The sequence below is a fragment of the Podarcis pityusensis genome, assembly GCF_964106645.2.
Source record: "Podarcis pityusensis genome assembly, chromosome: 3".
NCBI lineage: Eukaryota > Metazoa > Chordata > Lepidosauria > Squamata > Lacertidae > Podarcis > Podarcis pityusensis.
In genome coordinates, this window is record NC_138026.1 from 37,352,774 (window position 1) to 37,365,679 (window position 12,906).

Sequence of the window (12,906 nt, forward strand, 5' to 3'; positions counted from 1 at the left end):
TGCAATACGCGGCAAATTTCTGTTGAGAGTCTGGCTAGGGCATTTTGAGTCTACTGAAGCTTCTAAGCCATCTTCAAGGGTCGCATTAGTGCCACACAGAGTACACTGCTGTAGTTCTACATTTGTGTTTGTTTTCAAGAAAAGAAGCGTTGGGAGAGGGAATTCAGAGTAACCAAGCGGTAGGAAGTAGGGCTGCTTAGCCCTTCTTCTGCTTGCAACATCTCCATTCTATATCAGACACACAGCAGAACAGCTTCACCTCTTTGGGATTCAAAGCTTACTAAACCATATGGAGTGGGGAAGTAGCCGGCGGTGAAAAGGCTAAGCAAACTTTATACCCGTTGCTTCCCTCTTCCCAAAGCTGCTTTTATATAATAATGAAGTGATGTGAACAGGTAGGCCCCACATGAAAAGCACTCCCAGGTCATGATTGATGGCAGCAGCGCCAACTTTGGCTCCAGCCTGTGGGTGCCCAGTGCACGTGCCCCATGCCGTGACATTATGGTGTCACATTGTGATGTCATGGTGGCGCAGTGCAGGGAGTGTGCTCTGGAGCAGTGGTGACAACTGGGCCGGGGCTTGCGCCTCTGCCATGGGGCCTCAGTTGGGGTCTGCTGTGGCTGCGAATGCACCCCAGAAGCACGTCTGCAGCCACTGTGGGCCCCAACAGAGGCCCCACGGCAGTGACTGAGCTGGGGCCTGAGCGCTCCACTGGAGTGCCAGAGGTAAGGCGATGGTTGGCAGTGACAGGGGGCAGAGGCTGGGCAAAAATTTTGTGGGGGCCCAGGCTCCCTGGAGTGGGTGCCACTGTTTGATGGTCTATGCACCAGAAAGCCCTTGTTGACTATGCCTTCTAGATGCTGTGCAAGTGTAATATACAGTATAATGAAGTAAATTCACGTGTCATGTGTATCCATACATCAAAGTGTTTTTCATGGAAGAAATGTATAAGCCTCACTTAAGTATAAAATACAAAAAGGGATTTAATATTGATACAGGGCTACAGGTGGGGATGGTTTTTTTTAAAGAAACTGGAGATATCTTGGGCAAAGAGTACATTCTAAAAGTGAATGAAATGGGGCAAGTTATCCAAATATAAAGTTGCTTGGGGGAGAAAGCTAATTTATATTCTCCCCATTTGAATCCCCCTTGCAATTCGAGTTCTGTAATTTTGCTGAATGTTTACAAAATGTAATGTGTAATGTTTTTCATGACTGAGTTGCGTGGCCCCAGAACAAAGGAGACCCATTTTCTCTGTCCACACATGGTTGTAATAGTGACAACAAATGTACAGATGAGCATATGAGGATGATAATTGTCCAAGGCAAACAAGTCAAAGGCTAACCTAGGATTTGAACAGAAGGTGTTTTCCTCCTTCCAGATAGGATGCTTTAGGCTCCAAGCCTAACCCCACTTATCTGGGAGTAAGCACCATAGAATTCAACAGGAATTTCTTCTGAATAGACTGGGTTAATATTCTAGCTGCAACCAGCTTTTGTATTCTCCCGGTCAGCAATGCGAATGCAAGTTATACACAGTGGCTCTCATTTCCAGAGGGGGATCCATCTTAGTTGATTGCAGCAAAAACAACACAGAGTTTAACACATTTATGATGTGTTAATGCTCTCTCCAAATCATCTGCAGATAATTTCATCACATCTGATGAAATGCACTCTGTTCCCTGAACGTTTATGCCATAATAATTGTGTTCGTTTTTAAGGTGCTACAAGGCTCTTTGTTGCTATCCTTGGCTAGCATGCACATTTGATTTAAAACCGTCTCTTCATTTTTTGGCCCCACATAATCTTCACAGGCACACTGTACATAAAGGTGGTGTGCTACAGAGGTGGGGGGGGGGGGGAGAGAAACAACGCAAAACCCAAGGTTTGATCCCAGGAAGCAATTGTTCTAGATTCCAGTGGGGCCTATCCCATGTTAAGTATGCTTAGGATTGCAGCCTGAGCCCTACACACTTTACATCTGCACCTGAATTCAGTGGGGCTCGCTACCAAGAAAGTGTGCAACCTGATCCTAAGCGTGATCCTTCAAGCCACTCATTTCGCCGGGGGGGGGGGTGATGGGGATGTCGAATCAAGCATGCTTTAGGATTTAGACTTGCTGCCTACTCCTAGTCCTGTTTTTAATCAGAAGAAGAGGGGCTGTTGGATTTCAGCAGGCGGGGGGAGGGGACCGCTTGCTCGCAGGTAAATACATCCGAGTTGGAGAATCGCAGCCTCCAAGAGCGAACAACAACAACAACAAGAACAACAACAACAAAATAGACCACCTTTGCTCCTTTAGATCTAAGTCCAATGCTCCACCGCCTCGGTTGCAAGAAAGGTGCCCAGGAGGGGGGTGCACGCCCTGGAACGAAACGCTGCCCGTATTGTCTGTAAGAGACAGCCCTCAGCATCCCCCAGGAGTGGAGCAGTTTGGACTCCGCCTAACTGACACCGAACTCCCCTCCCTCCCACTCCGCTCCCGTGCTAGCAGCAGCAGCAGCAGCAGCAGTGGAGCATTTTAGCAGAGCAGCAGCAGCAGCAGCAGCATCCGCCCTTCCCCTCCAGCCCTGACAGTGCACAGAGCCTGGGAGCTGTAATCCTGAGCTGGCTGGCTGGCTGGCTTTGCTGCACGGTCCTGCCTGCCTGCTCCTCGCCGTCGGAGAGGATGGGCTGCCCAGGGCTGCGGAGCACCTTCCCCAGCGCTTCCTAGGAAGGGACCAAAACAAAGGCAGCCCCTCCGTGACTAGCCAGCCCGGGCTGGGGTGGATGCGAGCGACCATGAAAGGCTGGGTCTCCTCCTCCTCCTCTCGCTCTCCTGCCGTGGCTGCCTCTGCTGCTGCTTCTCCTGCCGCCGCTTCCCGAGAGCTGCTGGCTGCTGCTGATGATCAGAGGACTCCCGTGTAAAAGGAGGAGGAGGAGGAAGAAGAGGAAGAAGAGGCGGCGGCGGCGGCGGAGGAGGAGGAGGCGAGGCGTGCTCGGGCTGCCGCTGCCCAAAGGTGTCAAGGTGCTGGCGAGGCGAGGGGGGACATGGCTTCTTCTCCGGCTTCGCTGGGTCCCCGCGGCCCTCGCCCACCCACCGTGCCGCCTCCCATGCAGGAGCTGCCCGACCTGAGCCACCTGACGGAAGAGGAGAGGAACATTATTATGGCTGTGATGGACCGGCAGAAGGAAGAGGAAGAGAAGGAAGAGGCCATGCTCAAGTAAGCCAGAGGCCGGGCTGGCAGGCAGTCCTCCACTCCCTCCCTCGCGCACTCCATTCATGCACTCCCTCCTTCGCCGCGGGAGGGAGAGAGGGAGGGAAGGTGGGGGAGCTGGTGCTCCCGACAGGGCGAGGAAGGAGAGGCGCTGAAGCAGAGGCAGACTTTTTTATGAATGGCGCAAGGAGGGAGGGATGGAGAGGGGTGCTTTCATGCTTGCTTGTGGGTCACACTCAGGGTACCTTTCCCTCACTCCTCATAGAACTTCCTATGCTCTTCCCTTGGAAACTCTTCATGCACCTTCTTCCATGGCCTCTCCTAAATAACTGACGTGGAGCGGAGGGGGGGGGGGGAGGCGATGCGTAAACCGGAAGGCAAAGGAAGGCGAGGTCTGTGAATGAATGGGGGGCCAAGCCATGTGTGTGTGCTTCTGAAAGATAGGCTGGACGACAGGCATTCCCATTCAACCTTTGGGAAGAATTCCTCTGCGAATAATAATAATAATAACAACAACTCTGGCTATTTTGGGAGGGTCCGATGGGGTGGGGTTTCCCTAGGCAGAGTCTTTAAAAGTCCGTGCTGCCCCCACCTGGTTGAAACGGAGCCCAGCCCAGCTGCCGTGGGACTTTGTGGTGTGTGTGTGTGCCTTGTTGTTAACATCAACCACCTGCAGGAATTCTCCATTTGGGGTGGGTCTTTCTCTTCCCTCCTGCCTCCCTCCCTTTAAAACAATGGCAGCAACAACATTTTTCACTGGGGTGTGTTGTACCGAAACGGGGAGGAAGAGATGGCCAAGTATGTATTCGAGATACCAAGAGGCATTTTAACGTGATAAATGCAAAGAATTGCATGTCTCGCCACCTCACAAAAACGGTTGTGCATATATATACCTGTTGGTGGAACTGGACAATTGACAGGCTCCATGCCCTAGATCACAAGCTGCAAAAGGGTGTGTGTCTGTGTGTGCTTGTGTGTAAATCAGAGTGTTGGTAGATGCCATATTTGGGTGTTCTCCAGTCCATCCCTTCTCCTTTCCTCAGCCTCGTTTTTTACCCCCATCTGGTGCCTTACATGACTATATTTTCTATTCCTCCTGCAAATAAGTGTATTCGAGTCTAATGTGATCTCCAAATTGATATCTCCTATATAAAAATAGATTTGTAGTTGGGCCTGTAAAGGGGATCAGGCTTTTTCTTTATGCTCGAGGCCTGCTTGCTTTATGGATGGAAAGGGCAGTCTAGATTGCAGAACACAACCCTTCTAGCTCATATTTAAGCCCCCCGTTGGTGTTCAAAACATTCCTTTTCCTCCCAGTGGATTTTCTGCTTCCATGTGTTTATTTGGAAAATGAGGTTTAGTGACTTTCACGAAAGGTGTGTAAGCATATGGGGAAGCTCTTCTCTTTGGGTGGAATCCCAAACAATGACTTCTGAGGTGCAAGTTCTGGTGTTTGTTCCTCTCCTCTCCCCCCTGCTAGCAGTGTCATCTATAATAGATGGGAAATATGGAATCCCTGCAGGCTCTCAACTTCTATGCTGTCTACTGCGAGCGATGGAGCCCGGGGGGGGGGGGGGGGCGACAGCGTCAGTCTCTCATTGTGGTGTTGCCTCTTCCTCCTCTGATCTGCACTGGGGTTTGAATTTCTGCAGTAGTGGTGGCAGTTGCCACCATTAATTGTACAAATGTACACTATGGCCCAGTGATTGGGAACGAAATGGCTCGACTTTGCTGCTGTTTAAGGGTTATGGTGCCGTGAGAACAGAAGGCAGCTGTTTGCAACCCTTGGGGTGTGGTTGATAATCTTGGGAGAGGAGAGGAATAAGAATAGCAGAGTGCATGTCAATGTAACAGTGAAAGTATGTCTTTATAAATAAAGATATGGAAAGATAACGGGAGAGCTGAAATGTTACAGACGTTTGGTCCATTCCCTTAACCCCTGCCTACTATTCACCTATAACTATTTAAACTTTCTGCTGCACCCTTTAACACAGCACCCTACATCAACAGCCCAGCCCTAAACAGTGGCTTTGCTTCCTCGTGGCATGCTTAAGGTGGCATTGTATTGAATAGATTTCTAAAGGAACTCTGCTAGTTTGTATTCTGCCTCCATTGACAAAAAAGGTGTTATTTGTGAGCCTCATGACAGCCTTGCAATATAGGTGAGGCTGGCAGAGGGTGTGAGGCCCAAGGCCATTTAAATAAAATTCTGCACCATGCTCCTGCTGGGAGCACTGGGGCAGGCAACCTGTGCCACACCTGCCGCAAGCAGCATAGCCAGTGGGTTTGGTGGCACACCTGGGCCAAAGCAGGTGTGAGCCTGCCTAGAGCAGAGAGATAGAACTGCCCTCTTGCCTGCTTCTCTGCTGCTGCACTGCTTTCTGGCCAGGTATACTAAAGATACATCCTCACTGAGGCATCATGGAAGAGCTTCTCAGGTCCTGGAGAAGGGCTTTCCCAAGCTCCAGACTTGACTTGTGGCTTGCTTGCTTGAAAAGAAAAGAAAAGAGAAAATTTTGGCCACGGTTGCTCTCTGCTCTGCCATTTTGGCCCTCAGTATTTAAAATCTATTCCAGGAGGTTGTAGTGGGAGCCTTCCAAGCTTTCGTTGAAGGAATTTGTGGACGCCTCTGGAAAGTTAACATCTGAACACAGCTCTTTGAGGATTGCACTTTAAAGCTAGATGAGTTTACGTTGCTCGATCAAGTGTTCAAAAGGGCTGTGGTACCGAAAGGAACTTCTTTCCGTTAGGCTTGTGCGGCCACACATTTTGTTCAAAGGCACCTGAGTAATAATAAAGGTGCTACTGCATCAGGTAGGGGAAAGTGGGCTTTCGGTTGGGCGTTTCCCTTCTGGAATCAAGAGCAATTCAGGAGAAGCTTGGCGCATGGCAAAGGGGATAATGTGCTTTGTGCAGTAGGAAAGAGGGAGAACTTAGAATAGTATGCAAATAGGGCTGACAGCTTCTTACTAGCCCTGTTCCTTTAGCTTCAGGTTGATAAAAGTCCACCTACAAGGTGGTTTTTGTGTGGCATGGCCTGCCCCAAACGTGATGTTATGGTAGGGATGAGGAACCTGGCATGCTGTGGATGCTGTTGGATTCCAACTCCCACCAGCCTCAGCTAGCCAGGGAGATGATGGGAGCCATAGTTCAACAATATCTGGAGGGCCACAAAGTTCTTCTTGGAGAAGTACTACATTATATTATGTTATATTGTAGGAAGCATTGCCTTGTGGTCCTTCAAGGAATAATGGTCCTTAGAGAACACTGAGTCTGGGGGAAAGAATGTTTTACTTGAGCTTTCATGGGCAGTCCCTGTTTTTGTGGAAAAGAGGCTTGGGGAAATGACTATTCTTCTTGGCAGTGTTGGAAAATAGCCAGGTGCCAGGTGCGTTTTGCGACTGCTGTGGGTCCAATTGTGACCACGCGAAGGTTTCTGGTTGCCAGGTTGGCAACTGGGGAAAGCAAAATGTCACTTAGAGAAGGATCTGAAATATTTTCCTTGAAGCTTGAATTTGCTTTATTCTGGATTGTTTTATTTGACAATTTCATGTGTTGTAAACCGCTTTGAGATTTGTTCTTTAAAATATAAAGCTGTATAGAAATGTTGATGATGATAATAATGATAAATCTCATTGGGGTGGGGGGAAAACAGTTTAAAGTGCCATTTGGCGATTAGATTATACATCTGAGTTTCTAATGCTGCTTTTTGTCGCTGAGGTCAATGCTTCATCAAGAAGCAAGTGAAACAATAAACGTAGCTGTCTCGGCCCATAAGAAACTGTTTGAATGGTTTTTATATATGAAATTTGTTTTATGTATCTTGTTGACGTTTTTAATGGTTAAAACACTTCAAGTTGTTTTGTAGGAAGTGGTTCATGAATGGAATGCAAATAAATAAATATATAAATAAAGCAGCACAAATGAGGGGTACAGGCTTTGGAGTTATCCAGAATTCTTCATCAGGCCAAGGGAAGCAAAGTAGGAGGGGAGAGACCATGGCTGGCTGTAGCACCATGAGTCTACATTTGGTAAGATTCTGAAGGCAAAATGTGGAGACATTCAAATGGGGCTTTTCTGCAGAGCACTGAGACCTGCGGGTATAGGGCGGTATATAAATTCAATAAATAATAATAATAATAATAATAATAATAATAATAATAATAAATGAATGTATGCTACTGCTTCCTGCATTGTGCTTTAAGACTCTTACCAGATGTACTCATGGTGCTACCACCAACCAGTTTTTCTCTTTCTCTCCCCCTGTACCTGCCCCTCTTGGTTTGCATGCAATCTATCCTGATGAAGAGCTCTGGGAAACTTGAAAGATTTCACACCAATTTGTGATAACAAAACTAAAACAGGTCGCCAGGCTAAAGATGAAAAGCCACTGATTGAGGCTGCAACCCTATGCCCAGTTTTTGGGAGCAAGTCCCATTGAACTTAGTGGAACTTAAGTTTTGAGTGGAGACATGGTGCTGCGAGCCAGTCTTCCAGTGAGTCAAAAGCCAGTAACAATGCACTCTTGCATTCACTTGTTGGCACCTCTTAGGATGCCCGAAGCTGTTTTCAGTTGCTGCTGCTGTTCTGGATTACAAAAATAAAAATATGTTTAATGTAATCCTGCATGATGCCACATTTGTCCTCATAGCTAGCTAAATTGGAAGTGTTGGTCTGGTTTACTCATGCTGACTTAGGTGGTTTCCCTGGCCTTTGTGATGCTCTCCGGCCATATATCCTACTTGGCCTTTCCACAGAGTCACCCAAATCATATATTTTAGCGAAGGTGTGATTCTCTTACAAGTAACTGTGTCAGTGGCGTAATGCAATATCCCGCCTGCCTGCCCTTAATAGAGAAGGAGTGGCTACGCTTTTGTCTCCCTTAACAATTGTCTAGATATTTATTTCTGTGCAGGTGGCTATACTGCTCCTAAAGAATTAAACAAAACTAAATGAAACTGAAATAGCACAGGCATGGGAGTGTTGTGTCACTCACCAGTAATTTAGGCTGCAATGCTAATTCCATTTATCTAGGAGTAAGCCCCCATTGAATTCAGCAGGTCTTAACTTCTGCACGGACTTGGTTAAGGTTGTGCTGCTAGTCATAGAGAATACTGGATCAAGTTGTTACCAGAGACACCTAGGCAACCACATCTAGTGCATCAGTGCCAAGAGCAATAAAAGCACCTTTGGGGGGAAAACATTATAGTATTTTGTACCTGGGAAAAATGAACTTCAAAATGCGTTGGCCCTCCAATTAAAATGGCACCTTAAGAGGAGGTAGCAGGTTGTGTGCCGCAAATAAGGATAGAAATGCAGTAGGAGAAACAAATGAAATAAACTGGAAAATGTAGAGAGCTGTGCTGGCTTATTGTTAGCAGAGAAAAATCCAAACAGGGTAGCAACTTATTACATATTAATTAATATGCACCAATGTGCATTAATTATTATTAATTTAATAACAATTTATATACCAATTACAACTGTCGCAAAGCAGTGAACTCAATAAATACAATAGAGATACTTTTTTTAAAAAAAAGTCTCCAGTAGGCACTGGAAGTTCAATATTTATTTATTTCATAAAACTTATACACTGCTTGATTGTTTTTTGGGGGCCTATCTGATCTGAGCTGCAAGAAAGTTCTACCACGTTGGCTTGGCTCCTGATGGATGCATGTGTACATAATATATACATAATTTTATTTGTATGCTGTCTTTCCACAATTCAAACCACGCTCAAGGTGGCTTACGACATGAAAAAAATACTTAATGTGCTTTGTAGATTGACCATATATTCAAACCTTCCCCTACTTGTGGACCTCCAGAGGTCTTTGACTTTGGCTTCCAGTGGTCAGGGATGATGGGAGTGGTTGTCCAAAATGCCTGGAGGCCACCAGGAGAAGGTTGATCTAATTATTCTATATTGCATGTTGGCCCTCTTCCCTCCAAGAGAAACCAAAACCTCAGGGGGAAAACAGAAAAGTTTGTGTGTGTGTATATGTATATATATATCTTCAAAGATTTCCAGTGTTTTTCCAGCCAATGGGCACATTTGGATTTTTGAGTGTTGTGGGCAGACACCACCTGATCCCCTCAAGAGATAGAAAGGAAGAGAGAGTGCTTGCACACACATCAATTCCACAAGAGATCTGGGTAGAATTAAGATATTAACCTGAGTCTTGAAAATAATGTAAGAGCCGAAAGGGAAAGTGGGTTAAAGCATCACTCTTCCAACTTCCTCTTTCACCTCTTTCAAAAGAGAAAAAGGTAACAACTCAGCAGCTACAAAGAACTTGGTGCTCTGGCCATTGTCTCAACACGAGTCCCTACTCAGAAGCAGAAAGGAAGGAAGGAATTCCAGATGACAACTACTGCTGGTGTAGCAAAGCAAGCAGCCCCATCCTTGTATTGTGGTGTCTTCTTGTGCCATAGCATCAAAAAACGGGCTAGTAAAAGCTGCATTTTCCTTTGGTGCTGGTTGTCGTCTTAGCAAGGGGATCTCAAATGATGCTGCCGATCTCCACTGAGATATCTGACCTCACAATATGGCTTAAAGATATTCAGAGGCAGTGGGTATATTTATTTTCTGCTGTTAAGTACAAAGCCTACACCAGGAAAATCTGTAAACGCGGCTGTTTTCAGTAGTGTTCAGCGCTTCCTTCAGCTCCTTCCAAGTGAAGTCAGTTGGCGTTTTTACCAAAGGCTGCACTGGGAGCAAAGTTAGGTCAATGCTAAGTGCTCTGGAAAACCCCATCCATTACATTTGGGGACGGTGACTCTAAGGCACTTTTATAACTTGTGATGTTAATTCTTAGTGACTGTAGACGAAGCAATCCTGCATACAAGGGATAAGGGCAAAAATGGTTGATGTATTATGTTTTGAAGATACCCCCTGAATCTTTTGAAATTATTTGCCAAGGTAAATACAGATTAGGATTATAACTATATAAAAAGTTGTTTATATTGTATACCGCTAGAGATTTTAAAATATTAAGTGGGATATAAATGTTAAATAAATAAATGGAAAGGAAAACATGCACGCACACACGATATAGAAGCCAAATGCAAAGAGTAAAGCACAGATAAAATAAAAAAAATCCTTCCAGTAGCACCTTTAAGACCAACTAAGTTAGTTCTTGGTATGAGCTTTCGTGTGCAAGCACACTTCTTCAGATACCCCAGCTTGTCCCAGTGTGTCCCAATCCCTGCTATACCCCTCGCTGGGATCATCTTCCTCCCCCTCCCCATAGTCCTGCCAGTTCATGACACTCCATCATGTTGCCTCTTACATGCATTGTTTTCTAAAGAGCCTCAAATTTTGCAACCTTTCCTCATAGGGGAGTTGCTGCAAACCTTTGTCATTTGGGTTGCCCTTTTCTAAACCTTTGCCAAACTCTGCAATATCCTTTTTGAGGTGAGGCAATCAGAATTGTACAGTTTTCCAAGTGCAGTCGTACCATAGATTTATATGGCATTATGAAATTGACAAGTTTATTTTCAATCCCTGATGATTTATTTTCAATCCCTGATGATTCCTAACATGGAATTCACCCTTTTCACAGTCACTGCACACTGATTTCCCAACCAGTTACTAATTGATGGCAGGACCTCGCCTTTTCTTCCATAACTGCTAAGCTCACTCAGGAGTCTTTGCTGAGAGACTTTGTCAAAAGCTTTTTGAAAGTCAAAATACTCAGTGTCTATTGGATAAGCACCAGTAGTGTTTGCACTTGCAGGCAGGCATCATGAAAAGGACAAGAGAAAATGGCTTAAAGAGAATTGCATTTTTAAAAAAGACTATTTAAGCTGAAAAGCAGCTTGCCTTTTCAGCAGTGGAAACCAAGGGAAGAGAATAAAGTTTCAGAGTGGGACACATGTGACTGAAGAAGTTATTGCTCCTTCTACCAGTTGGAGCCTCATATTTTCTCCTTTGACAGGGTTTGGATTTCCCAATTCCAGGTGGTGGTCTTTCCCAGCCCTGCTATGAATTCTTTTTCATGGCAGATGATGTTCTGGACTTGAAGTGTGTTCTCTGCCATTGCATCACGGTCTATTTCCAGTCTTTGAGTGAGGGGCCAGAAAGTTTCCTGCTGAATGTTTGCAGGACCAGCCTCACCCTGCAGTTTAAAGGTTTATAGCAGTCAGGATCCGAGCACCCAAAAACCCAACCTATCTTAGTGGACCATGATGGCTGTAGGGTTGTTGTTTTTTGTCTTTTTAAAAGACAATATGAACAACACACAGGTATGACACAATGACCTGAACCTCCAGGAGCCCTGTGCTATGCACACAAGGACTTTGCAGATGAATGGGTCCTTTGGAAGCAGCTGCAGTTTGAGGTCCACATAGGTCTGATCAGTGAGGAGAATGAAACTCTTATTTTTGTCTTCTTCGAGACAGCCCGCTCTCGGTCAGTGAGCGCAATGAGCTGAAGACGCTACCCGCAGTAGACCGGAAGCCAAAGACCTCTGTGTCAACTATTTCAATTCTGATGACAACTTCAGAGGCCTGCAGTTCCCTAAAGTGCCATGAAACAGTGGAACTAAATAAATTCTATACAAGGCATTGGCTACAAAGACTCTCCTCCTGGAAGAGAGGGGAGTGGTTGTGGGCGGGAACCCGAGCCCCGCCTCTAGCAGGGGGCGTTAGCCCCCTGCCTCCCACTCACCTGGCTGGCGCCCACGCCCATCGGCAGGCACCCAACCAGGTGCCTCCGAGGGGGCGTGTTCAGCAGCCTAAATGCTGCGGCGCCAGCCCCTCCTCTGCCTCACTCTTCGCCGTCCCGTCGTGATTCACCCACCCTCCACTCCCTTTGAGCTCAGGGTCTTAGTTTTCCTTGGCCTTGCTATGGACCTTAGGTTGGTCGCCCTGGTTGTCCGGGGGGCCTGGTAGGAATTTTTCCATTTGGCATTAGGCTTTTTGGTTTTTACGCCTACCTCGTAGCAATCGTCACAACTTTCGTGGTATTGGTGGGTAGGTTAGGCATTGGAATAATGTGTTGTGGTGTCGAAGGGCTAGGTGTGGCCATCGCCTATGCCTTCAGTTTTTGGGTATTCCGTTAAAGGAATCTGGCGGTCGTGTATTCTGTCCGATGCCTGCTTGGCGGGAGGCCATGGCACGACCCTCGGTGACATCAGGGGAGAGCCTATAGTTGGATTAGCATCAACAGGCTCCACCTACTGGTGAATAAACCCCCTTCGTTTTAGACTCACCCCTCTCTGAGTAATCCAATGCCTAAGCCAATACCTTTTCACTTGCTGTAATCAATAAAGTTGTGTCCTTTTCTTGCCCATTAACCTTATATCACGTGTCCTTGTGTATTAATTCCTCTTTGGGGGGATCGGGTCCTCGAACCACAATATATATTACCACAGTGGTTCCAAATTCTGACGAGGACCCCCTTTTTCACACCAAATAATTTCATGGACACACCCACCCACCCATGCTTATTGTTGTAATTTTAGGCTCCATTAATTGAGAAAATGCATACCAACAACAAACTATTATGAACCTAGTAATGGTTTTAAATGGCTTTGCTTTTTATCAGTCGTAACAACCACCTACATATGTTTGAAAAACAGTACAGTACATATACATCCGATTGAAAAAAAGTTGTGCATATATGTTTGAGACATAATTTATTTTAGTCAGCCTTCAGTGAAAAGATATTGTCCCATCGCATGTGGTTAGAATAATATTCAACTGTCAGT

The 12,906-nt window shown here is 46.1% G+C and overlaps 2 protein-coding genes across 53 annotated transcripts in view; one reads left to right on the forward strand and one right to left on the reverse strand.

The window, feature by feature from the left end:
• Window positions 1–2,396, reverse strand: part of ASRGL1 (asparaginase and isoaspartyl peptidase 1) — a 75,405-nt gene extending 73,009 nt beyond the window's left edge. For 2 of the 3 annotated variants that reach the window (XM_080998041.1, XM_080998048.1), the window contains exon 1: window positions 2,288–2,396. The gene's annotated coding sequence lies outside the window, so the exon portion shown is untranslated. The remainder of the gene's footprint in view (window positions 1–2,287) is intronic. The other variant, XM_080998046.1, reaches the window with a different exon arrangement.
• A 139-nt stretch (window positions 2,397–2,535) lies between these two features.
• Window positions 2,536–12,906, forward strand: part of RIMS1 (regulating synaptic membrane exocytosis 1) — a 241,366-nt gene continuing 230,995 nt past the window's right edge. For 9 of the 50 annotated variants that reach the window (XM_080997895.1, XM_080997928.1, XM_080997931.1 and 6 more), the window contains exon 1: window positions 2,538–3,202. In XM_080997895.1, coding sequence (XP_080854021.1) covers window positions 3,030–3,202 — 173 coding nt within the window. In that variant the 5' untranslated portion in view covers window positions 2,538–3,029. Of the gene's footprint in view, window positions 3,203–12,906 lie in introns of all 50 variants that reach the window. The other 41 variants (XM_080997903.1, XM_080997908.1, XM_080997911.1 and 38 more) reach the window with 7 other exon arrangements.